Source organism: Lynx rufus, unplaced genomic scaffold (assembly GCF_022079265.1).
Source record: "Lynx rufus isolate CCGP_SWC_20201006 ecotype Redwood Valley unplaced genomic scaffold, mLynRuf1.p SCAF_4, whole genome shotgun sequence".
Taxonomy (NCBI): domain Eukaryota; kingdom Metazoa; phylum Chordata; class Mammalia; order Carnivora; family Felidae; genus Lynx; species Lynx rufus.
Genome location: NW_025814856.1, coordinates 11,947,303 through 11,964,792, shown reverse-complemented (window position 1 = coordinate 11,964,792; position 17,490 = coordinate 11,947,303). Strand labels below are relative to the sequence as shown.

Sequence of the window (17,490 nt, the reverse complement as noted above, 5' to 3'; positions counted from 1 at the left end):
TTGCCGCATAAGACAAGAGTCACAGGTTCCAAGGATTAGGAAGCGAATATATGTGTGGAGAGGGCAGTGCTTTCTGCCTATCCCAACAGACATACCATCATTATTATCCCAAGTTCATAAAGGGGGAAATTGAGGCTCAGAGAGGTTAAGCAACTTGTACAAGGTCACACAGCCAGTAGGAGGTGGGAATCTGACCCCAAAAGTTTTATTCCAACCTTGAGTGAAGACCAGGGACGCTGAAGGCAAGCAGTTCATTGTCTCTGCTGTCGGCTTGTCCCAACTGTGGGGTTTGGGGCAATGGTGACAAAGCTTTGTGCTTTGGTTTGCTGGCAGGTGGAATGAGGCAAGGTCAGGACCAGGGTCAAGTGCCCCACTCACCATGGGTGCAAGATGTAAGGTGGCACCAAGAAACACAACCATCAAGATAAATACTATTTCCATGCAATATTTTTAAAAAATCAAAATTAATGCCCCCCCCAAAACCCATGATGAACAAAATGTCAGCTTTTAAAATAAAAATAGAGTCAGAAACGCCATCACACCCAATCATCCTGGAGCCTAAGGCAATAGGAGAAATTGGGAATGCTGGCGGGCTTTGGAGGAGGCTCCAAGTCCTGGAATGTGCTGGAGCTCAAGGTTGGCCGGCTGCGCCCTCTGGTGGTGACATTCATTCCTACACCCGCTGGTGCCGGGCCGGCCACAGGTTGTTAATCAAGGATTCCTGCAAAGAACATGCTGTGATTTGGGCTTTTAAATCTTCCCTCAAACTGGACAGTTGTTCCCAAGGCTGTTTTTCCTGGCAACTCACTCCCTGTGAGGTTTACAACTGGTGAGCAAAAATGCACAAGAAAGGCATAAGCTGATGGTGGGCACCGGCCTCTTCCACTTGGGTGGCATCTTAGACATGCTTTAGTCCAATCCCACATTTTGCAGATGATGGAAACTGAGGCTCTGTGCAGAAATGGCTCATCCAAGGCCATTCACATCAACAAGGTTGGTGCTGTCATGACAGTAACGGGCCCCTTGGATGGCCCCATGGGGACAGCCGTAGGTAGGAGGGTGGACCAGCACCCCCATTTTGCAGATGGAAAGACTGAGGACAGCAAGGCAGGGTGGGGTGGGGAGCGTCAGGGACTTGCAAGGTCGCACTACCAGTAAGTGGCAAGGCCCAGATTTGAATTCACACAGTGGGGCTCAAAATCCGTGTTCTTGGCCAGGACTGGTCTATGTGGTAGGGCTGGCAATTTGGCACACGGGTGATGCAAAAGAAAACCAACAGAAATAATAATTACGAGCCAAGGCAGGGGCGCCTGGGTGGCTCAGTGGGTTGAGCATACGGCTTGATTTCGGCTCAGATCATGACCCCAGAGGCATGTATCGAACCCCATGTCGGGCTCCGTGCTGGGCATAGAGCCTGCTAGGGGTTCTCTCTCTCCTTCTGCCCCTCCCCACCTCGTGCATGCGTGTCTCTCTCTCTCTCTCTCTCTCTCTCTCTCTCTCTCTCCCTAATAAAAATTAAAAAAAAAAAAAAAGCGCTGAGACAGATGGAAAAAGGGTGTAGTGGTGAAGAATGCAGGGGCTGGAGGGTGTCCAGGCTCAGTGGGGGCTGGACAGGCTTCTCCCAGGAGGGGCATTTGGTTAAGCTCCAAGGGAGCCACAGAAGGGATATAGGGACTTAAGCACCTTCATAAAACTCCTTATAAAACCCCACATCAAAACCAGGTGGGGATTGTACGATAACAACCACCCAGGCCACCTCACGCTCATCAGGATGACTATCAGTGTTTTAAAAACCAGAAAACGACGAGGGCTGGTGAGGACAGAGAGAAATCGGAGCCCCCGTGCGCTGCTTGCTGGCGGGAACGTAAAACGGTGCAGCCGCCGTATGGTGGTTTCTCGAAAAAATGAACATCGAATTACGATCTGATCTGACAATTGTACTTCTGGGTGTCTACTCCAGAGAGTTTTTTTAAGCAGGGTCTTGAAAAGATATTTGTATACCTGTGTTCCCAGCAGCACTCGTCACAACGGGCAATAAGTAGAAACGACCCAAGTGTCCATCAGTGGAGGAATGGAGAAACGAAATGAGGTCCATCGGCCCAACGCAATGCTTTCCTGCCTTTTAAAGATGGAGATTCTGATGCCTGCTACAACATGGACGAACGCTGAGGAAATCACGCCGAGTGAAAGAAGGCAGACACGGAAGGGCCAAGACTGTCTGAGGCCACTTGGATGAGGTCCCTACGGTAGTCAGATTCACAGAGAGTAGATGGTGGGTGCCCGGGGCTGGGGGAAGGAATTGAGGAGTTTGTGTTTGATGGGGACACAGGTTCAGTTTTGCGAGATGAACTGGTTCTGGAGATGGATAGTGGTGGCGGCTGCCCACCTGTGGGAAAGTGCCTGATGTCACTGAGCCGTGCGCTTAACACACCGACTTTGAAGCCTGGTTAGGCAAAATGTCATCCCCTAGGACAAAAATTGCCCCCTTCTTTCTCTTTTTTTTTTTAAATTTTTAATGTTTATTTTTGAGAGAGAGAGAGAGTGAGCAGGGGAGGGGCAGAGAGAGAGGGAGACACAGAATCCGAGGCCGTCTCCAGCTTCTGACTGTCAGCAGCAAGCCCGATGTGGGGCTCGAACCCACGAGCCGTGAGATCATGACCTGAGCCGAAGTCGGACGCTTCACCGACTGAGCCACCCAGGCGCCCCACTCCTTCTTTCTCTTGAGTAGACTTGAGTTACAAAAAGTCACGTTCAACTACTATCATTCTGTTTCAAATGTTATCAATAAAAAAAGTTGGGGGAACGTGTTTTCTCTCTTATTATATTAATATTGACATAATTTCCTCGATTTTTGCCTGACATTTTTCCTATCTGGCCCTTTTTCTAGAAAACGCTTCACTCCAAAGCTCTTCCAGCTTCCATTCTAAATTCTAGAAACCCCACAGGCGTAGACAGGAAAGGTGTGCCGGCTAATGAAAATCCAGCTGGGGTCTTGGTGAGGAGAATGATCTTCTAGAAGTCAGTGCAGAGTGAAGCCCCCCCCGCCAGGCCGACTCACCCATGCCTCGGAGCTCCAGGGCCGGGCGGCACAGCTGGAGGGCTTCCCGGACCAGGCCGACCTCCGGACAGTCCAGGTAAGGGGCGTACAGGTCAAAGTCGTCCAACAGGCTCTCGATGCCTCCAGAGATGCCGCGGCAGGAAATCCAGTTCATGCTGCCTGTGGGCAGGGAGGGGGGAGGGGGTATTGTAGGGGCACATGTTTCCTTCTAGTTCATACTTGGAGGCTGGTTCTCACCTCTCCATTTCTCTGGGGGTTCACGGCCTCGACACCGCTGAGGTTTGGGGCCGCGTCATTCTCTGCGGTGGGGCCGTGCACTGTGCGGGGCCGACCAGCACCCCTGGCCTCCACCCACCGGACGCCATAGCACCTCCCCGGGGGTGATCGTCAAAAACACGAACGTTGCCAAAAGTCTCCTGGGTGCAGAATCACCCCTGGTTGAGACTCACGGCGATGAACAGGATAGATAGAGAGACAAATAGGAAGGTGGGTGGGTAGAGGGGTGATAGGTGGCTAAATACAAAGATTATCATATCATATCTGTCATATGATATGATAGACAGACGGACAGACAGGGTCTCATTCTAAGGCCACATTTCTCACGTCTGCCCTATCAGCTGGGACTAGATGCCAGTAGCACTCCCTTCCCTGAGCTGTGACAACCAAGACGTCCCCGGACATTGCCACGTGTCCCCTGCTGGTGGTGGGGGCACAGAATGACCCCTGGTGAGAACCACTGTCTTAAGCGGAGTCGGGGATTCTGACGTATGCGGGAGCACAGCGGAAGGTTGGGACCCACTGAGTCCCCTCCGAAACGGGTGCGGCCCTCACCCAGAACCTCCTGCTTCAGCGTTTCAAGGCGGCCTGAGTGGACCAGGTGATGAGGCATCTCCTTCAGCTTCCGCACATTTGCGACCGTGTCTGAGAACCACAGGGGCTGAGGGGCCACCTGCAGAGGAGGAGGGGGCTACAACCAGGCTGCTATGACCCAAGCTCATTCGTTCGCTCCACAAACGTGGGCCAAGCCACGCACAGGTGACACTGGAGGGGACGGGGACACAATTCCAGACAGAGATGTCCCACACCCACCACAGGCAGGGCCAGGGCAGAGGGAGGAACTCGGGGCTCAGGGAATCCAAGGGACATCGGAGCTGGGCCTCAGAGGTTAAGTAGGAGTCTGTGTGGTGAACCATATCAGAAAACGACAGTGTTCCAGGGCAAGGGAATGGCATGTGCAAAGGCCCAGAGGTGGGAGATGCCAGGAGTTCAGGGCCTTTCTCATATGCTCCTGAATATTGTGATTCTTCCCCCCCCACCCCCGCTCTGGAATGTTGGGGGCATGGAATGGGGGGCATATTCCTCATCTGCTGTCCCCCCCAGTCATGCTCAGAGGCTGAGGGGACATCCCACCTTCTGTGGGGGAGGGAAAGGAAGAAGGTCAGGATGGCATTCTGGGTGGAAAAGAAGGAAGGAAGGAGCGGGTGGTCCTCGCCAGGCAGCCTTGACCTTGCCTGCACAGCAGGGTGGAGACTGCAGGTAGAGAGCAGGGACCCCAGGCAGACACCTCACCATGCGGTCCAGGTTCAGGGGCTTCCCCACGAGCGGCAGGGTGACGAGCTTCTTGGTGCCCTGGCTCCAGGCCCCTGAGAAGAAGTCAGCCAAGACCCCGTGCCTCTTGGCTCTCTCGACCCCGGACAGGTAGCGTTCTTGGACCACCTCGGCCAGCTGCCTGCAGAGAGGGGACACGGGCTCTTGGGCCTGGGCGATTGGTGAGCTCAGAGGGGGGCCACCCGCCTTCCAGGAGGCTGTTCCCAAATGCGGGTCCCTCCTGAGCCCCTGCCGGATGCTCACTGCCTCCGCTGACCACCCGTCCTATTGGTTACCTAACATCTATCCTTAAATTGGCCCATCTTTCTTCTTTCCCCTTTAATAAAGTCACTTGGAAAAGGAACATTTGGGTTTCTCAATAAGTTAAACATAAAGCAAGGTACTGTCTGACCCAGCAACTCCACTCCCAGGTATAGACCAAGAGAATTAAAAAATAGGTGTTCAGGGGCGCCCGCGTGGCTCAGTCGGTTAGGTGTCGGGCTCTTGATCTCAGCTCAGGTCTTGATCTCAGGGTCACGAGTTCAAGCCCTGAGCTGGGCCCCACGCCTGGTGTGGAGCCTACTTAAAAACAAAACGAAGCAAAAGCGGGTATTCAAACAAACACTTGTGCACACATGTTCACGGCAGCACTGATCACAGTCCCAAGAAACAACCCAAGTGTCCATCAGTGGACGCACAGATAAACAAAATGTGGTCCATCCATGCAACGGGTTGTTTCTCAGCCGTGAAAAGGAATGAAACCCCGATTCACACTACAACACGGATGAGCCTGCGAACCTTTATGCTGAGGAAAGAAGCCAGACACAAAAGGCTGGGCCTCAGAGGTTAAGTAGGAGTCTGTGTGGTGAACCGAATCAGAAAACGACGGTATTCCAGGGCGAGGGAATGGCATGTGCAAAGGCCCGGTGGCGAGAGAGGCTAGGAGTTCAGGGCCGTTCTCATATGCTCCTGAATATTGTGTTCTTTTTTCCCCCCACTCTGAAATGTTGGGGGTGGGGGGGCATATTCCTCATCTGCTGTTCCCCCCCACCCCCAGTCATGCTCAGAGGCTGAGGGGACATCCCGCCTTCTGTATACATGTTGTCTGATCCCACGTATATGAAATGTCCAGATCAGGCAAATCCATGGAGACAGAAAGCAGATTAGCAGGTTCTAGGAGCTGGGGGAGTAGGGAGTGACTGCTGATGGGAACGAGGTGTCCTTTGGGGGGGCGGATGGAATTGTTCTGGACTGTTTAGAGAGGCTGGTTACCCAACATTGTGGATGCACTAAATGTTACTGAATTTGTACCCTTGAAAATGGTGAATTTTGTGTTATGTGACCCGATCCTCAGTTTCAAAAACAACTTAGTTGTGTCCGAGTCGGTGATGTGGAAACTCTTGAATGCTGCGCTGGTTCGCTGGGACCGGGGTTAGAAGAAGGATCTAGAACAAGGAGGCGCCCGAGGCACGAGTCCTCGCTCTCGGGCACCCAGAGAGCGCTACCGCCACGCTGGACCCACCTGTGGGCAATGGCCAGGAGCGTGAAGCCGTCCACGGGCCGCCGGGCCAAGCAGTGGCCCAGATCCCGGCGAAGCCTCACCCAGAGCAGCGGTGGAAAACGCAGCAGCTCCTTGCTGGGCGGGGTCCAGTCCCGGTAGACCACCTGCAGGACCTCGTCATCCAAGGACAGGACGTCCTTCAGCTCTGCCTCTGAGAGCCCATGCCTGCGGGGAGGAGGGACGGGCACCGGAACACGCTGTCTCCTGTGGCTGGGGGACACAGCAGCCCAGAGAGGGAGAGAGACGTGGCCAGCTGTCTGCACAACATCCTGCCCGCCCCCAAAAGGTTCGCTCTGAGGGACGGCATTTGGATGGTGCCTAGCAGGTACGGGTGCCCGAGTACAGCCGTGCCCATCGCAGAAGACCTTCCTGACCTTTCCTTCTGCACACACACCTAACAGAGCCATGGACCAGGCTCTCCCCAGCCTCAGATGAGTCAGGCAGCATAGGGAGGGAGACAGCAGGTGATTTAGAAGGGCAACGCAGGCACCAAATGTGCCCACGCCAGCCTTGCCTGTTTCCTGGCCCGAGAAAGGACAGAGCGAGAGGAAGGAAGCGGCCCTAAAGGGGGTGGGTGATGAAGTTTTGGTGCTGGACCCGAAGGACTTCCCGACGCCTGAGAGCATCAGGCCGGAAGAGCTGGAGACTGGCCTGCATGCTTCTTCTGGGAGGGCAACAGGGTTCCCCTTAGAGCAAGGGAAAGAGGCAGGCTGGCTTCTGGGTGCACCTTGTGGGGTACACACACCTCGTGTGTGAGTGCGGGTTTAGTTCTCTGATGTGGATCGGAAGTCTTCCTGGCTCTCTCTTTTTTTTTTTTTTTAATTTTTGTAATGTTTATTTTTATTTTTGAGAGAGAGAGACAGAGCACGAGTGGGAGAGGGACAGAGAGAGAGAGAGAGAGAGACAGAGACAGAATCGGAAGCAGGCTCCAGGCTCTGAGCCGTCAGCACAGAGCCCGACGCGGGGCTCGAACTCATGAACCGTGAGATCATCACCTGAGCCGAAGTCGCATGCTCAACCGACTGAGCCCCCCAGGCGCCCCGAAGCCTTCCTTTCGATCAGAACACCTGCCACATTCTTCATATGTATAGACACCTGCTCACGTAGCGTTCTCTAGTATACGACAAGGTGAGGCATCCCCTGGGCTCTCTTCTGCGAGCACAATCATCTTTGACTATCACAGCTGTAATGTCCCTGGGGCTCGACTCCACACTCCCCCTGCAGGTGAAGCCATGCCACCCCCCCCCCCCCCAACTGCTTTCTTCTCTTGACAGCTTTCTCCAAACCAGAATTCCTGGGAGCCACACCCGGGGGGGGGGGAGGGGCCGTCCGCTTGATAGCACCCCTCCTGTGGCTCTTCCCGAAAACCCCCTCCTTCAGGGTAGAAGCTTCTTTCCCATTCTTTGACACACCCTCAGTACAAATCAAGCTTGGGTCCCCTCCTTTCAGGCTCGAGTTGGATGGCTCGTCTTCTCATTCCCAGAGCCAGGTGGGAAATAACAGGAAAAGAGCACAGAGAGGTTGGGTAACACCGATTGCCAGGACGAGAATAGCCCAACCCATGGCACATGAAATAGAGCAGTAAGTGGGGTCTGGGAGCAGGCGGGTCCCTCTGAGAAGGCGCCACTGGAGCTGGGGTCGGGTGGCAGGGAAGGGGCCGGCGTGAGATCTGGGGCAGGGGTGGGCGGAAGGCAGCCAGATCCAGCAGGCCTTGGCAAGGAGTTTGGATACTTTCCTCAAAGCCAGAGGAAGTCCTTGGAAGAGTTACTTGGGGCAGAAACGGAATCAGACTTATGGTTTTCAAATCTCACTCCAGACAGGCGTTCAAACCACAACTTGCACACGCTTGTTCAGATCAGCCTGGTTCACGACAGCCAGAAGGCGGAAACGGTCCAGATATCCTTGAACGGACGAGCGGATGAACAAAATGTGGTTGCTGTGGATGGGGGATGTGTCTCTAGGGCAAATCCATACGTTGAGGTCCTAATCCCCCAAGGTGACGGTATTAGGGAGCAGGGCATTTGGGAGGTGATTGGGTCATGAACGTGGAACCCCATGAACGGGGTTAATGCTCCCGAGAGCTCCCTTATCCCTTGCCATGTGAGGACACAGCCAGAAGATGAACCAGGGAGAGAGCTCTCCACAGACACCGTATCTGCCGGCACCTTAACCTTGGACTCTCCAGCCTCCAGAACTGTAAGAAATAAATTTAGAAGCCCCTCCCAACTCTAGGGGTGCCTGGGTGGCTCAGTCAGTTGAGCGTTTGACCCTTGACTTCTTTGGTTTTTAGAGGATCTTGAGGTTTGTGGGCTCGAGCCCCGCATCGGGCTCTGTGCAGATAGCGTGGAGCCTGCTTGGGATTCTCTCTCCTCCCCCTCCTCAAAAATAAATAAACATTAAAAAAGCAGCCTCCCATTCTATGGTATTTTTTGTTACAGCAACCCTGAGACAGGGTTGTATCCACACAATAGAATATTCTTCGGCCACGTGAAGAAACAGAGCCCTGCACGTGCTGCAGCACAGATGAACTTTGGAAACAGAACCCTAAGGGAAAGAAATCGGTCACAAAAAACCACCTATCTTATGATTGCATTTCCTTGGAACGTCTAGAACAGGACCCAGAAAGCCACGGGTAGAGTAATGGATGCCAGGCGCTGTACAGAGGAGGCGTGGGGAAGGCACCGTGTTTCTCGGCCTCACACTGCTGACATTTGGGGTCGGATCGCTCTCTGTCGTGAGTACTGCTCTGTGTGCCGTGGGACATTTAGCGGCATCCCTGGTCTCCACCCATTAGAAGCCAGTAGCATGACAGAGACAGAGGAAGATGGGTAGATGGAGGAGATTGGTTTTTAAGTTTGTTTATTTTGAGAGAGAGAGAGAGAGAGAGAGAGAGAGAGAGAGAACAAGTGGGGGAGGGGCAGAAAGAGGGAGAGCGAGAATCCCAAGCAGGCTCCGCAGAGCTTGACGAGGGGCTCCAACTCACAAACCTCGAGATCACGACCTGAGCCCAAACCAACGAAATCAAGAGTCAGATGCTTAGCTGACTGAGCCACTCAGGTGCTCTGAGAGGAGTTTATATATATGTACATACATATATATAGAAAAAGAGAACGAGAGATGATAGATAGATAGATAGATAGATAGGAAGATAGATAGGTGGCTGGAGGGGAGCCTGGGTGGCTCAGTCGGTTGAGCATCTGACTATTGATTTCAGCTTAGGTCGTGATCTTATGGTCGTGGGATCGAGTCCCACGTTGGGCTCTGGGTTGACAGCGTGAAGCCTGCATGGGATTCTCTCTCTCACTCTCCCTCTACCCCTCTCCTGCTCTCTCTCTCTTTCTCCCTCTCAAAAAAAAAAAAAATTAAAAAAAAAGAGAGACAGATGGAAACAGACAGCAGACAGGGTCTCTCTCATGCTAAGGCAGGGTTTCTCGCCCCGTCACTGCCGACACCGGGGGCTCCATCATCGTCTGCGGTGGGGACCGTCCTTGTGCACTGCAGGGTGCTGAGTGGCATCCCTGGTCTCCACTCACTCGATGCCAGTAGCTCCCCCCGCCAAGTTATGACAACCAGAAATGTCCCTGCACATGGGCCAGTGTCCCCTGGGGGCAGAATCTCCCCAGAATCTCCACTGGTCTAGAAGGACTCAGCTCTGCTCCAAGGGCCAGGCTCTCAACCATCACAGCACACTGGCCTGTTTTCATGCGGTGAGAGGTCCCGAAATCACAGCCCCGGCAGGCACCCTCCCTCCATAAACCTCCTGCCCCTGGGACGGCAGGTCCTACACCCCACAGGGCTTTGCTAATTAGGCCAGACGTGGGGCCAAGCAGGCCGATTATTTCTGTCTCCCCAGATTTTGGAATCAGGACTCCAGAAGGAGCCAGTATGATGCTGCCAGTTCTCTAAGATGGGAGCTAATGATGCCAATGGAAGCTTGAGGCAAGCGAAAGTTCTGGGTTGGGGGCGGGGTGGGGGGGAGAAGGACAAAGGAAGAGTCCAGAACAGAAGCCAATGCGCAGAGAAGACCCAGAGGTCCGTTCTGTCTCTCATGGCTTTCTGGTTCCCATGACAACCCACCTCCTCCGTGTAGACTGCTGTGTCAGGTTGGCCTGGTGGCCCACCACTTATTTCTGGAATGTTCCCCAGTCTGTCTTTGTATTCTTATAGAAGCAGTCCCAGCCTCCACTCTGCCGGGGAGGGGGGGGGGGAGCGTGGCAAGCACCAGTCACAAAATCTGGGGTGTGACATGAAAGCTGGGATTTGCCCCACTGGAGTTGGAAATTGGGTGGCCCTGGATTCCCTGAGCTCTTCCCGTGGCCTTATAAAGCCCTATTTCTTACACACTAGCAAGAGTGGGATTCTGTGCCTGGAAAAGAAACAAACAGACCCTCACTGGTCTGATCACTGCCATCTTGACTGATTTGGGGCAAAGGGCAAACAAAGGTCTAGAAGAAAAAATCACCCAGGAAACTGAAGAGGGGAGACCTCTCTGTCCGGCACTTCTGACGGTGGGCTTGAGTGTTTCCGACGGCCGTTTGCATCAAGGCAAAGCTTTCTGCTTGTGTGTCTGCCAGCTGGCCTCTGTTCTACTCTCCTGGGGGCTGGAGTCTGGCTGCTGGGTGCGTGTGACAGACATACTCCTCTGTCCTGCTCTTGACCATCATGACATCACAGCGTGCAGCCCTGAGACTTTCCGCCTTTAAGCATTCCGTCCTTGAAACTCTACAAACACACTGAATTGGATTTTCCTATTTGCTTTCTTGTGGATTCCCATGCCACAAACTTGGGATTAAGGGTAGATGCATGCTGGTAGTCAATCCCTCAGAGCATTTGGCTGTAAAAAGGTTTTTCGGAGATCTCCCCATGTATTGCTTATTAAATACAGAGAGGAGCTTGCAAATTTACAATGGGAAAGATAATCCGTGCCCAAGAAGGGCTGAGTATCTTCAGGTTGAACCTGAATGTAATCATGAGGAAACATCAGACCAAGCCAGGTGGAGGAACACGCTACAAACTGCCCCAGCTCAGGTGTGGTCCCTGGACCAGCAGCTTCAGTGTTGCCAGGGAGACACACAGGATTCCAGGCCCCACCCCAGACCTGCTGAATCAAATTCTTTCTGCGAAAACAAGGACCGAGGTGCCTATCCCCCGTTGAGGGTGGAGGAGCGCTGATCTACAAAACAACTGACCTGGACTCTTCAAAAGGACAAAGACTGATGGTAGAATGTTCCAGATTAAAGGAGACCAAAGAATCTTGACAACTAAGTGCGACACAGGATCCTGGTTGGGATCCTGGATTGGGGACAAGGTGGGGGGGGGGGAGCTATAGAGGACATTTTTTAGACAGTTGGCAAATTTTCATTATAAACTGTGTATTAAATAATATAATTGCATCTATGAATCTTGTAATTGTCCTGTGGTGACGTGGGGTTCTTAAGAAATACATGAAATATTTAAGGGTAAAGGGATATTATGCCTGTAATGAATTCTCAAATGGCTCAGGGAAAAAACTCTGTGTGTGTGTGGGTGTATATGTGTGTAGATAGATAGATACAGAGACAGATAGATACTGAGTTAGATACTGAGATAGATAGATAGGTAGATATAATAGATAGATAGATAGAGAGAGAGAGAGAGAGAGAGAGAGAGATAGACACATGGATGGATAGATAGATAGATAGATAGACACATGAGGGATGGATAGATAGATAGATGCACGGAGGGATAGATAGATAGGTAGATGATAGACGTACGGATAGATAGATAGATGCATAGATAGATAGATAGATAGATGCATGGATGGATGGATAGATAGATAGATAGATAGATAGATAGATAGACAGACACATGGACGGATAGATAGACACATGGACAGATGGATAGATAGATAGACGCATGGATAGATAGATAGATAGATAGATAGATGATAGATGCCTGGATGGATAGATAGATAGATAGATAGACACACAGATGGATAGATAGATAGATAGATAGATAGATGCATGGATAGATAGGTAGGTAGATAGATAGATGACACATGGACGGATAGATAGATAGATAGATAGATGCATGGACGGATGGATAGATAGATAGACAGATAGACACACAGACAGATAGATAGACACATGGATGGATAGACAGACACATGGACGGATAGATAGATGATAGATAGATACATGGACGGATAGATAGATGATAGAGAGATAGATAGACACATGGACGGATAGATAGATGATAGATAGACGCATGGATGGATGGATAGATAGATAGATGCATTGCATGGATAGATAGATAAATGGATGGATAGATAGACACACGGACAGATAGACACATGGATGGATAGATAGATGATAGATAGATAGATAGATAGATACATGGACGGATAGATAGACGCATGGAGGATAGATAGATAGATAGATAGATAGATAGATAGATGCATTGCATGGATAGATAGATACATGGATGGATGGATGGATGGATAGATAGATAGATAGATAGGTAGATAGATACACAGACACATGGACAGATGGATAGATAGATGGACGCATGGATAGATAGATAGATAGATGGTAGATGCCTGGATGGATGGATAGATAGATAGACACACAGATGGATAGATAGATAGATAGATGCATGGATAGATAGATACATGGATGGATGGATAGATAGATAGATAGATAGATAGATAGATAGACACATGGACAGATGGATAGATAGATAGATAGATGCATGGATAGATAGATAGATAGATGGTAGATGCCTGGATGGATGGATAGATAGATAGACACACAGATGGATAGATAGATAGATAGATGCATGGATAGATAGGTAGGTAGGTAGGTAGATAGATAGATAGATAGATAGACAGATAGACACACAGACAGATAGATAGATAGACACATGGATGGATAGATAGACAGACACATGGACGGATAGATAGATGATAGATAGATAGATAGATAGATAGATACATGGACGGATAGATAGATGCATGGATGGATAGATAGATGATAGATAGACACATGGACGGATAGATAGATGATAGATAGATAGATAGATAGATACATGGATGGATAGATAGACGCATGGATGGATAGATGATAGATAGACACATGGACGGATAGATAGATAGATAGATGATAGATAGAACGCATGGATGGATGGATAGATAGATAGATAGATAGATAGATAGATGCATTGCATGGATAGATACATGGATGGATGGATGGATAGATAGATAGATAGATAGACACATGGACAGATAGATAGACACATGGACGGATGGATAGATAGACAGACACATGGATAGATAGATAGATAGATGCATGGATAGATAGGTAGATAGATAGATAGATAGATAGATAGATAGATAGACACATGGACGGATAGATAGATAGATAGATAGATGATAGATAGATAGAACGCATGGATGGATGGATAGATAGATAGATAGATAGATAGATAGATAGATGCATTGCATGGATAGATACATGGATGGATGGATGGATAGATAGATAGATAGATAGATAGACACATGGACAGATAGATAGACACATGGACGGATGGATAGATAGACAGACACATGGATAGATAGATAGATAGATAGATAGATGCATGGATAGATAGGTAGATAGATAGATAGATAGATAGACAGACACATGGACGGATAGATAGATAGATAGATGATAGATAGATAGAACGCATGGATGGATGGATAGATAGATAGATAGATAGATAGATAGATAGATAGATGCATTGCATGGATAGATACATGGATGGATGGATGGATAGATAGATAGATAGATAGACACATGGACAGATAGATAGACACATGGACGGATGGATAGATAGACAGACACATGGATAGATAGATACATAGATAGATAGATAGATAGATGCATGGATAGATAGGTAGATAGATAGATAGATAGATAGATAGATAGACAGACACATGGACGGATAGATAGATAGATAGATGATAGATAGATAGAACGCATGGATGGATGGATAGATAGATAGATAGATAGATAGATGCATGGATAGATAGGTAGATAGATAGATAGACAGACACATGGACGGATAGATAGATAGATAGATGGACGCATGGACGGATAGATAGATGATAGATAGATAGATAGACACACGGACAGATAGATAGACACATGGACGGATAAATAGATGATAGATAGATAGATAGATAGACACATGGACGGATAGATAGACACATGGACGGATAGATAGATAGATGATAGATAGTAAGCTAGAGGAAGAGAGGAAGGGAGACAGGGAGAGAGAAAGCTGATGTGGCAAATCTGTGATTCTGGGGGAAGGGCATACAGCAGTAGTTCTCAACTACGGCCTATTCTGCCTGCAGGGGACTCTTGGCAATACTCTGAGACATTTTTGGTTGTCACAGCTGGGGGGCACTACTAGTATCCAAGGTCAAGGCCAGGAATGCTGCGCAGCTTCCTATGGTGTATAGGATGGCCCCCACATACCGATGATGCAGCCCCAAATATCAATAGTGCCAAGACTGAGAAACCCTGATGTGTGGGCATTTTTTGCACTGTTTTGTACTATGGGAATTCCTCTACTAGTCTATAATTTCAACGTATTTCAAAGTAAAAACTGTACAAAAGAAATACCATAGGCAGATCCATGGAGACAGGAAGCAGGTAGGTGGCTGCCAGGGGCTGGGGCTGGGGAGTGACTGCTAATGGGGGTGGGGTTTCCCTTTGGGGTGGTGGGAATGTTCTGGAGATGGATAGTGGTTGCACCACACTGTGAATGTCCTAAATGCCACTGAACTCTTGTACGCGTTACAAGAGTGAACTTCAGGGGCCCCTCAGTGGCTCTGTCGGTTGAGTGTCCGACTCTTGGTTTCAGGTCAAGTCATGATCTCACAGTTGGTGAGTTCGAGCCCCACATTGGGGTCTATGCTGGCAGCACAGAGCCTGCTTGGGATTCTCTCTTTCCCTCTTTCTCTCTGCCCCTCCCTCCCTCCCTCACTCGTGTGTATGCGTATGCTCTCTCTCTCTCTCTCTCTCTCAAAATAAATAAACTAAAAAAAACCCCAAAAACCTGTGAACATTTTAATACATGAATTGCGCTGGGTTGAATAGTGTCCCCAAGTTCACGCCCACCTAGAGCCCGTGAACGGGACCTTATTTGAAAACAGTCTGTAGAGAAGGAATGAACATACAGTGCGGTCATACGAGATCAGAGTGGGCCCTGAGCCCGTGAGTGGTGTCCTTACAGGAAGAGGAAAAGTCACACAGAAAGACACCCAGGGAGGAGGCCCCGAGAAGGCGGAGGCAGAGGTTGGCACGATGCGTCTACAGGCCACGGGTTGCTGGCAACACCAGGAACTAAGAGGAGAGCCCAGAACGGATTCTCCCCTGGCGCCCTCAGAGGGAGCGCGGCCCTGCTGACGCCTGGACTTCACACTCTGGCCTCCGGAACTGTGAGGGAGCAAATCTCTGCTCTAAGCCATCAGAAGCCATGCCTTCTGTGTCAATAACTAAACAAAGGCGTAAACAACAGAGACTTACCGGGAAGACGCGATGTAGCCCAGCACGTGGGCCACCAGGACCTGCCCGTGTGTCTGCTCCAGGCGGGCACACAGTTGGTGCGTGGCTTCCTTGGCCGTGGAGGCCAGGGGGGCAGGTATGGTGAAGGAGGCCCATTTCCGGGCCTCCTCGAAGGCCAGCCTCAGCCGCCCTGGGTGCCCGCACTCTGGGAGGCTGGCCCAGAGCAGTTCCCTCTGCCCTGGGCTCAGCGTCCTCCTCGAGGCGGCCAGCAGGAGCTGGATCATCTCTTGCCCTTGGTTTCCGGAGAGGGGTTTCACCTCCCAGTAGGCCTCCGGGTCCGTCAGCGTCTGTCGCACGGTGTCTAGAATCCCCGGGCGCCCTGAGCAGGCTGAGAGGATAAGGTGGATCCTCGGGGGGCATTTGGGAGGCAGCCAGGGGACCCTCCGGGCGCGGCGGATGGAATCCACATCGTCCATGGAATCCAACAGGATCACAAGGGACTCGAAGTTGCGGCAGGAGACGGTGTGGAGGAGGGTGTGGAAAAACTGCACCACCCTGGCGTGGGCCTCCAGGACCTGGGCAGGGGGCAGGGGCAACCCGTAGGCCAGGCACACCTGGGCGCAGATGCTCTGGAGCAGGCCTCGGGCGTCGGAGCTCATCTGTGACGCTCCCAGAAGCCGCAGGACGGTCACCGTCTTGCGGCCAAGCAGGCCTGGCATTTGTTCCGCCAGTTTGCACATCAGAGCTGTCTTTCCGATGCCTGGGGGTCCAAAGAGCACCAGGGGAGAGTGGGGGTGGCTGTCGCTCTGCTGGAGCCGCTGCCCCAGCTGGGCCAGGAGCTCCTGGCGCCCACAGAAAGTCCGATTGGCCTCGGCACTCAGCCCCAGGTGGTGGCGGATCTCCTGGTAGAGCCACGCCAACTCCTGCCTGCCCGCCTCCAGCTCCCGGAGGTGCTCCAGGACCTGGTGGCTAGCCCTGGCCACAAACTGCTCCCCCAGCTCCTTCAGGTACCGAGCATGAGCCTTGTTTTTAGGGTTCACCAGGTCTCGGCTCCACGGCAGGTGGTGAGCCCTGAGAACTCCCGGCTGCACGTCGGCAATGCGTCCTTTGAGGCCACGGAGAAGGTTCTGGGCGTCTGTGTCCAGGCAGCCATCTGGGAGCCGGTCCACCATCTTGAGGGCGCAGTCTTCCAGGATGTGTTTGTTGAGGTCTTGGATCTCTCTCAAGAAGATGGTTGCCCCCCGGTCTCCATCCGTCAAGCTCAACAGGCCCCGGTCTATCTCCCACTCGATGACTGAAAAAGTGGGGGAGATGGGAAGAGAGTATGGTCATCATTGTGTGATCAGCTGGCCTGAGTGGAGACACTTGAGAGACATATTCAGGGGGTACGGATATTGATTCTCACACTTAACGTGTGCTGGAGTCACCTGGCATAACCATAGATAATATGGTTACTAATGCCCTCAAATGTGTTCCAATAAAACTTTATTTACAAAAACAAGCAGTGGGCCAAATTTGGCCAGAGGACTATAGTTTGCCAAAGTCTCCCGGGGCCTCAAAAAACCCATACGGCTGGGGTCTGCCTCCAGAAGTTCTGATTTAGCAGGTTCAGGTGGGGCCCATGAGCTCACATTTCCAAAAAGCTCCCAGGTGATGCTAAGACTGCTGGTCCGGGGCTCGCACCAAGAATAGTGCTGATTTAGTCATTATTTTTGTTGTTGTTTATTTATTTTTGAGAGAGAGAGAGAGGGCAT

The 17,490-nt window shown here is 51.1% G+C and overlaps 1 protein-coding gene and 1 non-coding gene across 2 annotated transcripts in view; one reads left to right on the top strand and one right to left on the bottom strand.

Annotated features, from left to right (window-relative positions):
- The window catches only part of NWD1 (NACHT and WD repeat domain containing 1), a 66,395-nt gene that overhangs the window by 32,364 nt on the left and 16,541 nt on the right, over window positions 1–17,490 (bottom strand). Inside the window, exons 6-10 of the mRNA XM_047094524.1 lie at window positions 15,758–17,030; window positions 6,168–6,371; window positions 4,628–4,787; window positions 3,890–4,007; window positions 3,059–3,217 (exon numbers count right to left, since the gene is read on the bottom strand). Of these exons, the coding sequence (XP_046950480.1) occupies window positions 3,059–3,217; window positions 3,890–4,007; window positions 4,628–4,787; window positions 6,168–6,371; window positions 15,758–17,030 (1,914 nt within the window). The remainder of the gene's footprint in view (window positions 1–3,058; window positions 3,218–3,889; window positions 4,008–4,627; window positions 4,788–6,167; window positions 6,372–15,757; window positions 17,031–17,490) is intronic.
- TRNAN-AUU (transfer RNA asparagine (anticodon AUU)) lies at window positions 9,377–9,467 on the top strand. Its single transcript is given in 2 exon segments — window positions 9,377–9,413; window positions 9,432–9,467. It is a non-coding gene; the product is annotated as a tRNA-Asn (tRNA).